The 19106-nt window shown below is 36.6% G+C and overlaps 1 protein-coding gene across 1 annotated transcript in view; it reads left to right on the top strand.

Annotated features, from left to right (window-relative positions):
• Vps35 (VPS35 retromer complex component) overlaps positions 1-19106 on the top strand; it is a 36405-nt gene that overhangs the window by 13861 nt on the left and 3438 nt on the right. The window contains exons 5-14 of the mRNA XM_090357688.1: positions 257-439; positions 1274-1487; positions 3385-3468; positions 4310-4419; positions 5559-5655; positions 5752-5900; positions 8194-8401; positions 9157-9312; positions 12894-13016; positions 17671-17850. Coding sequence (XP_090213814.1) covers positions 257-439; positions 1274-1487; positions 3385-3468; positions 4310-4419; positions 5559-5655; positions 5752-5900; positions 8194-8401; positions 9157-9312; positions 12894-13016; positions 17671-17850 — 1504 coding nt within the window. The remainder of the gene's footprint in view (positions 1-256; positions 440-1273; positions 1488-3384; positions 3469-4309; positions 4420-5558; positions 5656-5751; positions 5901-8193; positions 8402-9156; positions 9313-12893; positions 13017-17670; positions 17851-19106) is intronic.

Here is a 19106-nt window from a genome sequence, read left to right on the forward strand (position 1 = left end):
AAGAGGATCTTGAGTTTAAAATCAGCATGTACTATATAGGAAACCCTGTTAAAAAATAGTCATATTTGTGTACTTTCTTTTTCTTTTTTTTTTTTTATTTTAACTCAGGTGATGCTTTCCTCATAATTCAGGAGAAAACAGCATTGTTCCTATCTTATTTTATATATACACATATCATATATAATATGTTTAGATATAACTACTTTTTATTTGAATATTTTATTTCTAATCAACTTTATCCTCATAATTTTTCTAGCTATCTGTTGATTACAGTTGGAGTTGTATATGTCAAGTCATTTCCTCAGTCCAGGAAAGATATTTTAAAAGATTTGGTAGAAATGTGCCGTGGTGTGCAACATCCACTAAGGGGTTTATTTCTTCGAAATTATCTTCTTCAGTGTACCAGAAACATTTTACCTGATGAAGGAGAGCCAACAGAGTAAGTAATCATCTTGGTTTACTTATATATTTTTCAGTACAAAATACTAAAGTTATAGACAAGTGTACCAAACTAAGAAAATCTCATATATTGTTTCTTAAATATTTGCCAATTTATATAATTTATAGACTGCTAGTTACCCAAGAATATATGATTTTTAATGATCTATTAGAACAATTACTCAAAAAGAAAAACAAAAAACAAAACCTTTATTCACAGAGACATCTAGATATGAAACAGACATTTCATCATTCCTTTATCTATGTGACTGTACTATTTTGTGATAGCAGTGTGAGATGGTCTGTTGTGGTTTCAAACAACTGGGTAAATTTTACATGAAATAGATCTCTAGATTGAAAAATTTTAATTCTTTTGAAGAAGAAGTTTATCCATATATTTAATTTCTAAATTAGTAGCTTTTTGTTGTTGTTGTTGTTGTCAGTTGTGGGGCTTGAACTCAGGGCCTGAGTGCTGTCCTTGAGCTCTTTTGCTAAAATAGCAAGTGAAGGTAGAGTTGGAAAGTAATTTGTTCCCTTAAATTTGTATCGTGTCCTCTTTTTTTTTTGGTCGGTTGTGGGGCTTGAACTCTGGGCTCTGTTCCTGAGCTCTTCAATTCAAGGCTAGTGCTCTACCCCTGAGCCACAGCACCACTTCCTTCGTGTCCTCTTTTTTTGTTCTTTTTTTCATCTAGAATCTGTCCTTAAAATACTATGCTAAGCTCGTGAAGTTGGATATATTACAGAGATCAGACGGAAATGAATAGAACAGAGAAGCTAAGTTGTTTCTACAATTTAAATCCTATATAAAGATGTTTCCAACTTTTTTATTTTGCAGTGAAGAAACAACTGGTGATATCAGTGATTCCATGGATTTTGTACTGCTCAACTTTGCAGAAATGAACAAGCTCTGGGTGCGAATGCAACATCAAGGACATAGCCGAGATAGAGAAAAAAGAGAACGAGAAAGACAAGAGCTGAGAATTTTAGTGGGGACAAATTTGGTGCGCCTCAGTCAGTTGGAAGGTGTAAATGTGGAACGTTACAAACAGGTTTATATCTCTTTGCTTGTCATCTTGCTGTAATATGTAAACTGATATCTGATTGTTAAATATTAGGTTAAAAAACCTTTGGGTTCAGAATGTGGCTTAGAGTGTTAACAGTGAGCAAAAAACCCCCAAAAAGCTCAGGGACAATGCCCAGGCCCTGAGTTCAGATCCCAGAATTGATCAAAAAGAAAAAAGTAAACCTGTTTTCAGTGGCTTTTATCGAGACCTAATTAAACCAAAAGATACACTATATTTGTAGGTTAAAAGAGTTATTGTGAAGATAGCAGTTTTCCTTAAGTTATCCACAGATTTCTGTATAATTTCAATCAAATACCAGCAGGCTTTTTTTAAAAAAAAATTGAAATCTAAAATTGTATATGAAAAAAATTAAACCTAAACTAGCATAAATTTTTTTAGAGGGGACCAAGTTGGATTACACAGACAACCTAATTCTAGATCAGCACCAAAATATATATAGTGTGATATTAATACCTATAAATATAGATAGACATGTAAGGGGATATGAAGAAAGTGGTAGACACAAATCTACAAAGGAGAATAAAGTAGGAAATCGATGACCTTTCCCTGTAAATGATCAGATATATATTTTAGTGTTATAAGCTGTCGAGTATACAGTTGGTAAACTCAGCAGTTGTAGTGGAAAAACAGCTAAAACAAGTAAAATGAGTAAGTAGGGCTTTATTTGCAAAAATAAGAGAGAAATGGGTTGGGAGAAAGGAGAGGGGTAGAGGTCAGCATTTGTCTAGCACAAGGGCTTGGATTCCACCCTCAGCATTTCAAAAACAAAACTGGAGAGTTAGATTTGCCAATACCTAGTTTAGAGAATCTGTGTGTGTGTGTGTGTGTGTGTGTACGCCTGTGAATTTTTTGTGCAGGTCCCGAGACCTGGGTTCTGATCTTGAGTTTTTTTGCTCACAGGTAGTACTTTACCACTTGAGTCACAGCTCAGCTCAATTTCTGGCTTTTTTTTTTTTTTTGATAGTTTAATTGCAAATAAGAGTGTTACAGATTTTCCTGTTTAGGCAGCCTTTGAACCATAATCCTTAGCTCCTCACCTCATGAGTAGCTAGGATTACCACACTAGGCTACTAGTGACCAGCCCATTTATTTATTTATTGGTTTGTTCATTTGATTTTTGCCAGACCTGGGCCTTGAACTCAAGGCCTGGGCATTATCCCTGCCTTTTTTCTCAAGGCCATTACTCTACCACTTTAGCCATAGTACCACTTCTGGCCTTTTCTGAGTAGTTTATAAGAGATAAACTTTCTGGCCTAGGCTGACTTTGAACTGTGATCCTCAGATCTTAGTTTCTTGGAGTACAAATGTGACCGACCAGTGCTCAGCCTCCCAATTATTTTCTCATAAATGTTCAAGGGCCACATTTCAACAGATCATTCTGGAATAACTAAAAATCTGTATACAAACAATAATAACAAAAATTTCTAAGTCCTTCCTGTCACTCTTTACAGAAAAACTCCAAAACTGGATCAGAAGACTTAAATATAAAACTAAAACTAGAGAAAGTCTGTCACCTTAGAGTACATATAAATTACTAGCTAGTTGTTCTGGTACCCACCTATAATTCCAGAAAGCAGGACATAGAGAGTAAGACAAGTCTAAGCTTCATAATGAGACCCTATCGCAAAACAAAAAGATAAAGAGATTCTTTAGACTATATAGATCCACATCCACACACACACGCACAAATGCAAACCATAGGAATTCTATATAACCTTTATGCTAAAAGCAATTCATTTAAAATGTCTGAAAATTTTTAAAGTTGAAAAACCAAGTATGTGTCGAAGAATGTGTTCAATATATTGTAAGAGGAATAGTTTAGAATTTTGAAAATTTTAACCATTTTTTTTTTCCATTTTAGATTGTTTTGACAGGTATACTGGAACAAGTTGTGAATTGTAGGGACGCTTTGGCTCAAGAATATCTCATGGAATGTATTATTCAGGTAGGTAGGAACATTTATTTCATTTCTCAAAAGGACCCATCCTTTTTTACTGTATTTTTACCAGTATTTTTAATGGTTTGAAAATATCTTGGGCTAGTTGGTGGCAAGTGTCTATAACTGTAGTCCTGGCCACTATAGTGGCTGACATAGAAGAATCTTTTGAGCTTGGGAATTGAAGGTCACCCTGACATCCTCTCACTCAAAGCTGGCACTCTACTACTTGAGACACCTCCACTTCTGGCAGTTAGGTAGTTAATTGGAGATAGAGTTTCATAGACTAACTTGCTGGCCCAGTGTATTTACTTGTCAGGCCTAGTCCTTTGAACTGTGATTCTTAGATCTTAGCTCCCTGAGTAGCTAGGATTATACTCAGTGTGAGTCACTGGTACCTGACATTTTCTTTGTATTAATATCTTTTCCCAAAAAAAATTTTAGGAAAGAGTTTTCGAGGTTAGTTACTTTTTGTTTAATTGTAGGTATATTTTGTTAATGGAGTATTTTTATTTTTGCCTGGGTTTATGTTTAGTGAGTTTAAAGATAATATATTTGAGTATAATTATATGAAATTTAAATACTTTTTTCACAAATTAGAACTTTAAATACCATATATGAGTTCAGAATATTATATGAAATACATTTTTTTTTTTTTGCCAGTTCTGGGCTTGGGCTTAGGGCATGTGCACTGTTCTTGGGTTTTCTCAAGGCTAGAGCTCTGCCACTTAAGCCACAGCACCACTTCTGGCTTTTTTCTATGTATGTGGTACTGAGCAAGCACTCTACCACTAGGCCTAACTCCTAGCCTGAAATACTTTAATTTGTATTAATTAGTTTTGATTTTTAGGTTTTTCCTGATGAATTTCATCTCCAGACATTGAATCCTTTTCTTCGGGCCTGTGCTGAGTTACACCAAAATGTAAATGTGAAAAATATAATCATTGCTTTAATTGACAGGTAAGATCTTCTAATACTTGAAGGTAAATGCTTTGACATGGGAATAATGAATTTAAAGTACTTTTGTGAATTTTTTGTTACATCTTTATTATATCAGTGGTTTTAAAGAACTTATAAATAATAAGAGCTTATAAATAATAATAACTTATAACCAATAATAAGAACTTATCAATAATAATAATAGTAGATATTTATCTGACTTGGACATGAACAAAATTTAGCTTTTAATCCTAAAGGTCTAGAGATTTGGTACCAGTTTTGGAGCTTGAACTCAGGGCCTGAGTCCCTGAGCTGTTTTGCTCAAGGCTAATGCTCTACCTTTTAAGCCTCATTTCTGCTTTCTTTGTGGTTAATTACAGATAAGAGTCTCACGGACTTTTCTACCCAGGCTGAGTTTGAACCACAATCCCCAGACCTTAGCCTGTTGAGTAGCTAGGATTATAGACTCAAGGCACTTAGCTTTAGTATTATCTTTAGGGCTTATTAGTTGTTGGGTATATTTGTGTCTTCAGTGCATTTTTGTCCATTTCTGTTTAAGGTTTCAGAATATTTGGGAAAATCAACATATTGAAAATCTTATTTTAAGAAATATTCTAGTATGGTATAAAGAAAAATGATGAAAGCATCATTGGCAAAATTGTTAAGCTAAAAATAAGAATATATTCAATTTTTTTTTTTGAGGTAGGGTATTGTTATGTAGCTCGGACTTTCCTTGAACTCAATGACCAGTATACCTCAGCCTCTTGAGCACTGGAATTAGCAACATGGGTCACCACAGCTAATGTCTTCTTTTTTTTTTCCCCCTAGTCCTGAAGCTTGAACTCAGGGCCTGGCCACTGTTGTTGGACACTTTTTACTCTAGGCTAGTGCTCTGCCACTTGAACCACAGCGCCACTTCCAGCTTTTTCTGTGTATGTGGTTCTGGAGAATCGAACCCATGGCTTCGTGCATGCTAGGCAAGCATACTAACACTAGGCCACACTCCCGGCCCCCTAATGTCCTCTTTAAAAAGTAATTTTCAGTATTTTAGGAGAAATTGGCTTGTAGAAGGTAAACAGAAAAGCAGCAATAAAATGTCATCCATAGTCCTACTACCAAGAGCTCTTTGCCTTTTAAAATAAAAGTATTTTCTTTTTTAGATTAGCTTTATTTGCCCATCGTGAAGATGGACCTGGAATCCCAGCTGATATTAAACTTTTTGACATATTTTCACAACAGGTGGCTACAGTGATACAGGTTTGTATAGCATTTCTCCTCTTCCGTTCTCAGAACTTTGAAATATCTCTGCTGTAAATCAATGAAATAAATTTTATGCTTTTCTCAAAATTTCAGTCTAGACAGGATATGCCATCAGAGGATGTTGTGTCATTACAAGTCTCTCTAATTAATCTTGCGATGAAATGTTACCCACATCGTGTGGACTATGTTGATAAAGTTCTAGAAACCACTGTGGAGATATTCAATAAGCTCAACCTTGAACAGTAAGTTACATTCTTGTAAAAATCTTTACTTTTTTTGGTCCTAGATTTGTTTTTCTTAATTGCTCTTTTAAGTGTTAGCGTTTGTTGTATTTTAAGCAGTGTTAAGATAGTAATGATTAGTGTTGCTGGATCAGGACAGAAAGTGGTCACCAGTTTCTTCATTGTTACGCTTTAGTGAATGACACTTGTGGACTGCTTTACAGACCAGAGTTTTTAGTTCAGATTCTTCTGTGTATGAATAAGCTAGTTTTGAAACAGGTAGGGAAACTATGTCAAGCAATCCATCTCTAAGAATTGTTTTCCTGAAATGAGTACATTTTGAAAAATTACAGACAGGTGTAGAAATTAAGTTGATACAAATGTTTTTCTATTTTGACTTTTGGCTTTGGTGCCATTTGGGAACAGTTTCCTTATAATTGTCCTGAACCTTGAGTACCTCCTAGTGACCACTGTGGGCAGTTTTGATCTTGGTAACCTAACCAACATCTCAGCTCTCTTTACTATCCCATTTCCCCATATCTAAATTTGGGTCAATCCAGTGCTTTTTTTCCCTCTAAATTATTCATAATTTTACCTCATTATAATTTTTCTCATTACCTGCTTTCCCAGTGTTTTAGCTATATCAAGAACATGTCTTTCCCTTTACCTCTTTTTTTTTTATTATTACTTTTTGGTTATTCTCTTTTTGTGTATGAAATGAAAAACAGTACATACCTTAAAAATAAGTGTGAAAGGCCGGGAGTTTGGCCTAGTGGTTAAAGTGCTTGCCTAGCATGCATGAAGACCTGGGTTCGATTCCTCGGTACCACATATAGAAAAAAGCCGGAAGTGGTGCTGAGGCTCAAGTGGTAGAGCTCTAGCCTTGAGAAAGTCCAAGGACAGTACTCAGGCCCTGAGCTCAAGCCCAGGACTGGCAAAAAAAAAAAAAATAATAAGTGTGAAAGATGGGCACCGTGGCTTATGCCTATAATCTTAGCTAATCAGGAGACCGAGATCTGAGGATCGCAGTTCAAAGCCAGCCCGGGCACTAAAGTCCATGAGACTCTTAATCTCCAGTTAATCACCAGAAAACCAGAGTGGCACTGTGGCTCAAGGGGTAGGATGATAGCCATGAGCTGAAGAGCACAGGGACAATGTCCAGGCCCAGAGTTCAAGTCCCACAATAGACCAAAAAAAAAAGTATGAAAGAAAAATGATGTTTATATTTTACCCAAGTGAGTTTTATAGCCAAAATATACAGAATAATTATAAATCCCCATTTCTAACTCTTATAAAAACCTAGCTATGGGGCCGGGAGTTTGGCCTAGTGGTTAAAGTGCTTGCCTAGCATGCATGAAGACCCGGGTTGGATTCCTCGGTACCACATACATAGAAAAAAGCCAGAAGTGGTGCTGAGGCTCAAGTGGTAGAGCTCTAGCCTTGAGAAAGTCCAAGGACAGTGCTCAGGCCCTGAGCTCAAGCCCAGGACTGGCAAAAAAAAAAAAAAAACCTAGCTATGCCCCATGGATTTTTTTCTACTTGTTTTCATCATGAATATTCATTGTTCGTTGGCAATCTTAGGAATCAAACTACAACTTAAACTAATTTTTGAAAGAATATTGTAAAATTGTAGGTGCTTATCATTTTTTCTTTCTCATTTTCTCACTTTTTCTTCCATCTGTGTATGCACATGTGTATGCACATGCGAGCGCGCATATACGTATGTGCTAGTACTGGAGCAGGCTGGAGCTTGATCTCAGAGCCTGAGAGATATTCCTTAGGATTTTTGCTCAAGACTACTCTACCAGTTGAGCCACAGTTCTACCTCCATCATTCTGGTGGTTAACAGATAGGAGAGTCATGGACTTTTCTGCCTGGGCTGGCTTCAACCACAATGGTGAGAGCTCAGCCTCCTTAGAAGCTAATTCCATCTGTATAGTTTGCCTCATAGGTTGGAGACTTTGTCAGCGAAACAATAATAGATGTATAGTTACATGTTTAGATAAGTATCTTTATCCTTTTTTATACTTTGAGGGCTTGTTGTTGTTGTTGTTTTGGTTCTCACTATGTAACCCAGGTTAGTTTTGAATTCACAATCTTCCTGATTTAGCCTTCTGAGTGCTGGGATCAAAGGTGTATGTCAACATGCTTGTCCATCTTAATCCTCTTAAAAGTTCATCAGAATATTTGTGGATAGTTTATTTGACTCATTTCTTTTAATATGTAATGTCTGAAAATCCTAATGACATAAATGCTATATGTCTATATACAAGTTAATTTTATTAATGAAGCTTGTTACTCTTTCTTTTTATAGTATTGCTACCAGTAGTGCAGTTTCAAAGGAGCTCACCAGACTTTTGAAGATACCTGTTGATACTTATAACAATATCTTAACAGTCTTAAAATTAAAACATTTCCACCCACTTTTTGAGTATTTTGACTATGAATCCAGAAAGAGTATGAGTTGTTATGTGCTGAGTAATGTTCTGGATTATAACACAGAAATTGTCTCTCAAGACCAGGTAAGATAATACCAACATTTTATTTAGAGAAACAGAATATGTAGTTATAATTTTAGACCTTGAGATCTAGACACGTGGGAAAGTAAGGAAATATTTCAGATAGCTTATAACTTAGAAAACTAGAAATATATGCAAATATTACCTCCACTTCCATCACAAAGAGTTTAACCGTGGTTGATAAATACTGGGACATTTCTGTCCAGATGTTACCATTTATGAGTATCTTGACAGTCAAGTATCAACATTTTGCAAATTATTATTACTATTATTTTTTTTTTTTTGCCAGTCCTGGGCTTGAGCTCCGGGCCTGAGCACTGTCCTTGGGATTTCTCAAGGCTAGCGCTACTACCACTGGAGTCACAGCACCATTTCTAGCTTTTTTCTCTGTATGTGGTATTAAGGAATCAAACATGGGTCTTTATGCATGCCAGGCAATCACTCTGCCACTAGGCCAAACTCCCAGCCCCTGCAAATTATTTTTTAAATTTATTTTTTTTTTGCCAGTTATGGTGCTTAACTCAGGGCCTGAGCACTGTACTTGGGCTTTTACAAGGCTAGTGCTCTACCACTTGAGCCATAGCACCACTTCCAGCTTTTTCTGGGTATGTATCAAGGAATAGAACCCAGGGCTTCATGCATGCTAGACAAACACTTTACCACTAGGCCACACTTCTGGCCCAGTTTTATGTTTTGACAGTGCTGTTATATGCTGATAGTTTTATTTCAGTGGATTTCTTGTTTTTCTTATATTGTAGGTGGACTCTATAATGAATTTGGTATCCACGTTGATACAAGATCAGCCAGATCAGCCTATAGAAGACCCTGATGCAGAAGACTTTGCTGATGAGCAGAGCCTTGTGGGCCGATTCATTCATCTTCTCCGGTCTGATGACCCTGATCAGCAGTATTTGGTATGTGTTAATTTACTGTAACCCTGTAACCCTTTTTTTTTTTTTTTGCCAGTCCTGGGGCTTGAACTCAGGACAGTTCCTTGGGCTTTCTCAAGGCCAAGGCTAGCACTCTACCATTTGAGTCACAACACCACTTTGGCCTTCTCTGTGTATGTGGTACAGAGGAATTGAACCCAGGGCTTCATGTATACTAGGCAAGCACTCTCCTCTAGGCCATGCTCCCTCAATTCGTATTTTTTTTTATTATAAAAGTGATGTGCAAAGGGATTATAGTCATTTGTCAGGTAATGAATATATTCCCTTTTAGACAAGTCACCCCTTTTCTAAGTAAGCACTTTAACCACTAGGCCAAGCTCCCGGCCCCAAGTCACCCCTTTTCTATCTCCCAGTTTTTCCTTCCTGTCCCCACTCACAAGTTGTATAGTTCATTTTCAACAGTTGCTTTTTTTGGGGGGTGGGGGTCAGTTGTGGGGCTTGAACTGTGGACCTAGGTTCTGTCCTTGAATTCTTCAGATTAATGCTGCTGCCCTACCCCCTTTCTAGTGGTTAATTGGAGATAAGAGGTTCATGGATATGCCTGGGCTGGCTTTGAACCCAGATCCTCAAATGTCAGCTTTCTACGTAGCTAGGATTATAGGCAGGAGTCACTGGTGCCCAGCTAGTAGCTGGTACTTTAAGGATAGACTTTTTTTTTTCCCTTGGCTGGCTTCTGGATCACAACCCCTGGAGTAGTCAGAGTTACCAGTCTGAGCCTGGCGCTAGGCCTTTTATTTTATTTTTTTTTACCAATACTGGGGCCTGAACTTAGGGACTGGGCACAATCCCTGAGCCTTTTTTTGCTCAAGGGTGGCACTCTACTACTTGAACCACAGCACCCCACTTCCAGATTTTTCTGAATAGTTTATTAGAGATAAGAATTTCATGTACTTTTCTCCGTTGGCTAGCTTTGAAATGCCATCATCAGATCTCAGCCTCCTGAGGAGCTAAAATTACAGGTGTGAGCCACTGACATCCAGCCCAGGCCTTTTATATAAATGAGTAATTGTAAAGTTTTGGATCTTTTAAGAAACAAGTTAGGTGCTATGGTTTGAGGGTTTTTTCTTTTTAATTGTTGTTGTTTTGTAAATGTTGTAAGAGTTCCAGAAAAGCTTTTCTTTAGGTGGTATTATTCTGTATTAAACTTTTCAGACTGTGTATTGCTTTTCATAATAAACTTTAAAAGGAACAAAAAACTTGGTAATAATTTTTTTTTTATTTTTCCAAGTTGTATTTGTCCCGTTAAAAGTGTATTAAACACTTTAAAATTGAGTTACCTTTTTCTTAGGCCTTATTTCCTGATAAAGACAAATCAGTCTTCAGTTACCATTAGTCCTCAGTTAATCTTTGTGAAGTGAATAAAATATGTTGCCCAAGCAGGAGCATGACAACAGGTCAGGAATCATTTATTTTAATGGAAAGTAGAATGTCTGTCTAGTTCTTGTTTATGCAAAGTAGTTAACTATTGTTAGAGGCATAAAGATCATTTGAGCAGGGCTGAGATCTGAGGATCAAGGTTCAAAGCCAGGGCTGAGATCTGGGGATCAAGGTTCAAAGCCAGCCCAGGCACAAAAGGACCTGAGATTCTTACCTCCAGTTAATTAGAAAAAGGGACATGGGGCTTGGCTCAAGGGTACAGTGGTAGCCTTGAGCTGAAGAGCTCAAGGACAGTGCCCAGGCCAAGTTCAAGCCCCACGACCCACAAAAAAAAAATCATTTGTGAAATGAAGTTATTTGAGGGTGGATCCTGATTGTCTCCTCTTGACTTGTCATGATTTACCTTCTTGTACTCATTTATAGTTGATTTGGAATAAGAGGTTTATTTCAGTTGCTAGTATGGTGTGTGTGTGTGTGTGTGTGTGTGTGTGTGTGTGTGTGTGTGTGTGTGTGTGTACACTCACGTGCATGTGTATGCCACTATTGGAGCTTGAACTTGGGGTCTTGATGTTCTCAGCTTTTTTGCCCAAAGCTGGTGCTACTAATTGAACCTCTAATTCTAGTTCTTTGTTGGTTAGTTCGAGTCTCGAGTCTCAAGGATTTGTCTTAGGGGATGATTTTTTTTTTTTTTTTTTGGTGGGTCATGGGGCTTGAACTTGGCCTGGGCACTGTCCCTGAGCTCTTCAGCTCAAGGCTACCCCCCCATCCTTGAACCAAGCCCCACTTCCCATTTTCTAGAGGTTAATTGGAGATAAGAGTCTCAGGTCCTTTTGTGCCCTGGCTGGCTTTGAACGTTGATCCTTAGATCTCAGCTTCCTAAGTAGCTAGGATTACAGGTATGAGCCACCATGCCTAGCTAGGGATGAATATTTTGACAGTGTGCTCTGTGCACACTCAGTGACTGGTTATTTTAAATGATTTCTTTGTGTTTCTTTGTGAGATTCGTGTGTTTTCATTTTCTGTTGAAGTCACATATAGTAAGTACACAACTGTGTATGTGTGTGAATATGCATGAATATGTACACGTGCATGCCAGTCTTAGGGATTAAGCTCAGGGCCTGGGTGCTGTCCTGAGCTTTTTTGTCCATTTGAGCCACAGCCCCACTTAGGACTTTTTGGTGGTCACTTGAGATTAGTTTCATGGACTTTCTTGCAACACATGTCGTTATCTCAGAATCCTGAATAGATAGAACTAAAGGCATGAAGCCCCCAGTGCCCAGCCAATATACAACTTTGTAGCTAGGAAATGACTGATTGGTATGGCTGTGTACTTTTTTAACTATTGGTATGGCTGTATACATTCTAACTATTGTAAGAGGGAATGAAACTATTTATCCATTAACTATATCAGAGAAATTCACAAAACCTGAATGTTTTATATATTAAAAGATGTTTCATAAGAGAAGGGAAAGGTTAAAAAATGCCTAAGAAGCATTCTACTTATAACCTGACTTATGAAATTGTAACCTATTTATACAACTCCTTAAAAATAATGATAACAAAGAAAGCGTAAAGGACAGAAAAAGTTCTATGAACTGCTTTTTTTCTGAGATATCCACAGGTTTTATTTTATAATGTATCTTTTAGTATTTCCCTTGATTTAAATGCGCTCAATATTTTATGAATTAGAAATATGATTTACCAGCAATATGTAAATAGTTGTTTTGTATCTTAACAATAACCAATATATTCTGAGCACATGCTTGTGTCAGGTTTTGATAACATTTCACATTCATTATTATTTTTCTAGCCAGGCCTGGGATTATACTATCATGTTTTTCAGATGATACTGGGGCATATTTATCACACATAGTAGAAAACGCTGTAACCTATTTTTAAATGTAAAGCCATCTGTACTTCAGAGCCTGAATTCACTTATTCATTCATTTATTGTATTTATTTAGTACCAGTACTGGAACTGATGCAGAACTTTGGGCTTTTATTCCCTGGTTTAGCTTCTCCCCTCAGGCTGGTGCTCTACCACTTGGTCATACTTTCAGTTCTAGCTTTTAGCTAGTTCACAAAATGGTAGTAGTGATTGATGTTCAGAGTCACTATTTGGTTTTATAGATTACTCATTTATAAACTTAAATGTTTGTTATTGTCAGATTCTAAACACAGCACGAAAGCATTTTGGAGCTGGTGGAAATCAGCGGATTCGCTTCACACTACCACCTTTGGTATTTGCGGCATATCAGCTGGCTTTTCGATACAAAGAGAATTCTAAAGTGGTGGGTCTACTTTTAAGTATATCACTACACTTTTTCCCGTTTTATCCTCACTGTGTGTATGTTATTAATAGAGAATTTCTAAAATTTATATAGAGAGATGATGCTATATTATAATCCCATTTTTTGTAACTCCTGGTTCATTATCTATCTTGTTTTAATTCTTTCTAACATGTTGGTAAATCATATACAGGCTTCAAATTATATAAAACACTTAGAAAAGCAATTTAAAATTATGCTAGAACTTTTTCTAGGCTCTAAATTGAGTTAACTTTGCCTAACAAAATAGCTGTATTGTATAATCACTTATTCATAAAAGCATATAATCAAATAATTTAATGAGTTATACATGATTTTTCTGAATATTTCATTGCTAAAATTTTTAAAAGTTCATTTTGAAGAGCATACCACAACTTATGTATGTGAAAGTTGGGCAGCCAGGTTTGTGTTAAGGAATAAACATTAGTAAATTTTGTTTCCTAATAATAGAGAAAAGAAAGATTTATTCTGAACTCTTACCAGTATGAATAGTGTATTTTGACCACTTTTTTTTATTAAAGAATTTATTAACATTGATCTTTATATCATATTTTGAGTGACATGTTTAACAAACAAGTATTCAAGAAGGGAATCTCTATGTACAATTACTGGCACTTAGATTTTAGAACACAATCAAAATTAGGCTGAGGGTTTATATGTCATAGATACATATTAATCTATGTAATCATGTCTATAGAATCATAAGTTTTTATGTCTATGTAGTTGTGTTTATATTTACAGTACCATGTCCATAGCATTGGGTGTGCACATATTGAGTCTTGATCAGTTTTTATTATCACAGCTTTACTCTTTCACCAATTTATGGTTATGAATTTGTGACTGTAATAATAAAACCTAGAGTATATTGCAAAATTACAGTAATCAGAATAGTGTGATACGGATATAAAAAAAAAGACACATAGAACAATGGAGCAGAATAAACTCATGAACATATGGTTAACCAGTCTTAATTCTTTCCAGAATACTGTTAATATGATATTTTGGGAAGGACAGTCTTTTTAATAGATGATGTTGGACAAACTGGACATCGTGTTTCCAAAGAATAGTATTAGGTCTTTATATTGTATCATCTACAAAATGGATGTAAGAATTAAAAAAGATCTGAGAGTATGAAACTCCTAGGGGAAAGCAAGAAAAACCCTTCTTGACATTGGTCTTGGCAATGGTTTTTTGTATATGACACCAAAAGTAAAAAATAAGCAAATGGATTGTATAAAACTAAGAAAGGTTTTGTATACAAAGGTGCAATCAATAATATAAAGACATCACATAATGAACGGGAGAAAATACTTGTAAATCATATCTGTTAAGGGGTTAATATCTAAAATAGTTAAGGAACTAAATAGCAAGAAAACAATTAACTTGACCTTAAAAGTGGCTTAAAAAAAAGAAAAGAAAAAAACCTGAATAGAAATTTTTCCAAAGAAGATAGATAGGCAGACTGCCAACAGATACAAAAAAGGTATTCATTATCATTAATCATCAGTACTCTTACATTCACATGAATTAAAATGACCACTTAAGTATTCGTCAGTAGAAAAACAATTTATGGTATGTGTTTACATAATATATGCACAATGAAGTGTTATTCTGCCCTAAAAGTGAGAGAAATCTGTCTGTGACAATAAAGATGAATAGAGAACATTGTACTACATAAAATTGGCCAGAAACATAAAAGACTCTCAGAGCCACTTACATTTTGAATCTAAAAGTGTCAGATTTGTAGCAGAGAGTAGATGGGTGGTTGCCAAGGAGTACAGACTGTCACTAGTAAGATGAAAAAATTGTGAGAAGCAAAAAAAAAAAAAGTAAAGAAGACAAAAATAGCAGCTAACATGTATTCTGTGCCACACATTGAGTCAAGGACTATATTACTTGAATTGTTGCATTTAATTCTTAAAACAAATTTATGATCATTATCATCTTTTAAAAGTAAAGAGAACTGATTGTATCTACAGGGAGAAATTTGGATGGTTGAAAACAGTAAAATATTTAACCTTACTAATAGTTATAATAAATCTTCTGGTTGATTTCAGCAAAAGCTGTGATATCATGAGAATCCATTCTTAATAGTGTTAGAAATGTGGATAGCACATTCCTTGTAGACAACAGGCAATATATAGCCATATATATATATATTTTTTTAATCCTAGTAAGTCTACTGTTCATTTGTCATCATTGGGCCTTGAACTCAGGGCCTTATGCTTGCTCTGTTTGCTTGCTTGCTCAGTTGACATTTGAGCCATGCCTAACAGCATTGTTTTTTTTGCTAGTTTGCTCTGGAGACTGATGGAGTCACGCAGACTCTTATACCCGAGCTGACTTTGAACTGAGATCCTCTGGATCTCAGCCTCTGAGTAGCTAGGATTGTTTATGTCCCTAGTGCCTAGGTGTCTTGGCTACTCTTAAAAATATTGGGCCTAGTGGTAGGGTGCTTGCGTAACATGCATGAAGACCCGGATTTGATTCCTCAGTACTACATACATAGAAAAAGCTGGAAGTGGTGCTGCTGTGGCTCAAGTGGGAGAACACTAGCCTTGAGCAAAAAGTGTCCTTGGGCTTTCTCAAGGCTAGTGCTCTATCACTTGAGCCACAGTGCCACTTCTGGCTTTTTCTGTGTATGTCGTACTGAAGAATCGAACCCAGGGCTTTGTACATGGAAGGCAAGCAGTCTACTACTAGACTATACTCCTGGCCCCTCCTAAAATGTTAATGCATCTGGAGAATTTTTTTTTTTTTTGTCCAGTCCTGGGCTTGAGCTCAGGGCCTGAGCACTGTCCTTGAACTTTTCTCAAGGCTAGAGCTCTTCCACTTGAGCCTTAGCACCACTTCCAGCTTTTTTCCATGTATGTGGACTCCTGGCCTCCGCATCTAGAGAATATTATGCTAAGTGAAATAATAATTCAGATTTTGGTAAAGGTTTATGTATATAGATTATTCATGTTTTATAGATTCTTTCTAATGAGGAGCAGTTTAACAAATCATATTCACATTTAGTTGGTTTTCTAATCAGTAATATTACCAAATACCTTTTTGGGTTTTTTTTGGTTTTTTTTTTGCCAGTACTGGGGCTTGAAGTCAGGGCCTGGGCACTGTCCTTGGGCTTCTTTTGCTCAAGGCTACTGCTCTACCACTTGAGCCACAGCACCAATTCCAGCTTTTTCTGTGTATGTGGTACTGAGGAATCAAACCCAGAGTTTTATGCATGCTGGGCATGCATTGTACCACTAAGCCACATTCCTACCCCCAAGTAACTTTTTTTTAATTAAAAGGTTTCATTAACACTGATTTTTTATATCATATTTCAAATGTCATGTTTAACGAACAGGTATTCAAGAAAGGAATCTCTATGCAATCACTGGCACATAAATCTAAGAATATAAATACATATTGATGTATATAATTTATCAATGTCTATAGAATATATATATCTCATCATAGACTTGTGTCTATATAAATATATTTATATCTTCATATCACTGACCTTAAGTACCTGAGCATTGAGTCCTTGCTCTTGTCCAAATAACTTTTTTTGGCCAGTCCTGAGCCTTGAACTCAGGGCCTGGGCACTGTCCTTGGACACTTTTTTTCACTCAATGCTAGCACTGTGCCACTTGAGCCATAGCACTACCTCCAGCTTTTTCTGAGTATGTGGTACCTAGGAATCTAATGCGGGGCTTTGTGCATGCTAGGTGAGCATTCTACCCCTAGGCTATGCTTCCAGCCCCCCAAATAACTTTTAATAGTATGAAGAAAATTACTGACAAAAATATATGAAAAAAATTTAAAAAAGAAAATTATTGACAAAATAAGTGAAAGAAGTTGGATATAAATTATTAGCATCATGAGCCCAACTTTAAAAAAACAAAAAACAACAACAAAAAAACCCAGCTCTAGTTAGCTCCTTTGAAAAAACCATACACAAAGATCTTGGCCAAGCCAGACAGCAGCAGCTCATGCCTACAATCCTAGCTACTCAGGAGGCTGAGATCTGAGGATCATGGTATGAAGCCAGTCCAGGTAGAAAATTCCCCTGAGATTCTTTATCTCCAATTAACTGCTGAAAAACCGAAGGTGGCACTGTGGCTCAAAGGGGTATAACACCAACCTTGAGCAAAAGAGCTCAGTGACAGTGCCCAGGACCACAGTTCAGTTTCCATGACTAGAAAAAAAATATCTCGGCTACATTTATTTATATATAAGGAAAACAGAAAAGAAGACATTAATATCAGAGTGTTACCAGTGATTATTGTTAGTGACAGATTTAGGGGTGATTTAATTTTTAAAATTCTTTTGTATATTTTCCTATTTTTCTCCAAAAATTAGGGGTGTGTTGTTTTCTTATCAGGAAAAACAGTCGAATATATATAAATTGCAAAGGCAGCAGCCAGCCTCAAATGGGTTTTAAGAAGACATTCTACTTGATGTACTTGTGTGCACCATAAATGAGACAGAAAAGGAAAATAACAGGAAAACTGTGAGCTCACCTTCACTGCTTTTGCTGTTTGGTTCTATTAGAATTTTAAGTAAAATAAATATTCTTGTGCAAGTTAATCTTGAACTTAAGATAATTTAAAATAATTTTTTCTTATTGTAGGATGACAAATGGGAAAAGAAATGTCAGAAGATCTTTTCATTTGCTCACCAGACTATCAGTGCTTTAATTAAAGCAGAGCTGGCAGAATTACCTCTAAGACTTTTTCTTCAAGGAGCACTAGCTGCTGGAGAAATTGGTTTTGAAAATCATGAAACAGTTGCATATGAATTTATGTCCCAGGTTAGGAATTGCTCTCTTTTCTGGGTTGTCTAATTTTACTGTGTGGAGTCCCTTGTTTGTAGTTTCTGTGGTAACACACATGGTTATACTCTTTTCCTGAGAAGATAGCTGTTGATTTCTCACCATTTTATGACCTCTTATTGCCTGCATTAAACTGCAAAGCTTCTGCATGGCAAAGGACATAGCTAGGGAGCTAAATAGAAAGCCACAGATTGGGAGAAGATTTTCAGTAGCTTTACAACAGACAAGGGCCTCATGTCAAAAATATAGAGTTCAAAAAATTAAACCCCACAAGAGTAAATCCTCAAACAAACAACTCTATTAATAAGTGGGCTACAGAATTTAAAAGAGACTTCACTATCAGAGAAAACAAGAATGACCAATAGACACATGAAGAAGACATCGAGATTCCACCTCACTCCATTTAAAATGGCCAATATCAAGAAAACAAATAATAGTAGATGCTGGCAGGGATGTGGCCAAAAGGGAATATTGTTGGTGGGAATGTAAACTGTTTCAACCACTCTAGAAAGCAGTATGAAGGTATGATCCAGGAATCCCACTCCTGGGCATTTACCCGATGATCACAAGGCCACTCTAAAGCTACCAGCACAACTATGTTCATTGCAGCATTCTTTACTGTGGCTAAGATTTGGAACCAACCCAGATATACCTCACTAGATGAATTGATCAAGAAAATATGATGGAATTCTGTGCTTTCATCAGAAAGAATGACAATGCCCCATTCGTAAGGAAATGGAAAGACTTGGAAAAAATCATATTAAGTGAAGTAAGCCAGCCGCAAAGAAACATAGGCTCCATGGTTTCACTCTCATTTATAATAATTAGTATATGTGTAGGGTAGTCCTAGCAGAGCCCAGTAGCTATGTACATATGACCATGCAAAATGATACTGATCAAAATGATTTCATCATCTTCATGATGTGGAAACAAGGAATTTTTTTTTGTTGTTGTTTTAATTTTTTTCTCCTCTCCCTTCCCCCCCCCTTTTTTGTCAGTCCTGGGCCTTGTACTCAGGGCCTGAGCACTATCCTTGGGCTATCTCAAGGCTAGAGCTCTACCACTTGAGCCACAGCCCCATTTCTGGCTTTTTCTGTGTATGTGGTACCGGGGAATTGAACCTGGGTCTTTGTGCATGCTAGGCAAACACTCTGTCACTAGGCCATCCTCTTAGCCCTCTCCTCTCTCCCTCTCTCTCTCTCTCTCTCTCTCTCTCTCTCTCTCTCTCTCTCTCT

Source organism: Megascapheus bottae, chromosome 24 (genome assembly GCF_031878675.1).
Source record: "Megascapheus bottae isolate mThoBot1 chromosome 24, mThoBot2.hap1, whole genome shotgun sequence".
NCBI lineage: Eukaryota > Metazoa > Chordata > Mammalia > Rodentia > Geomyidae > Megascapheus > Megascapheus bottae.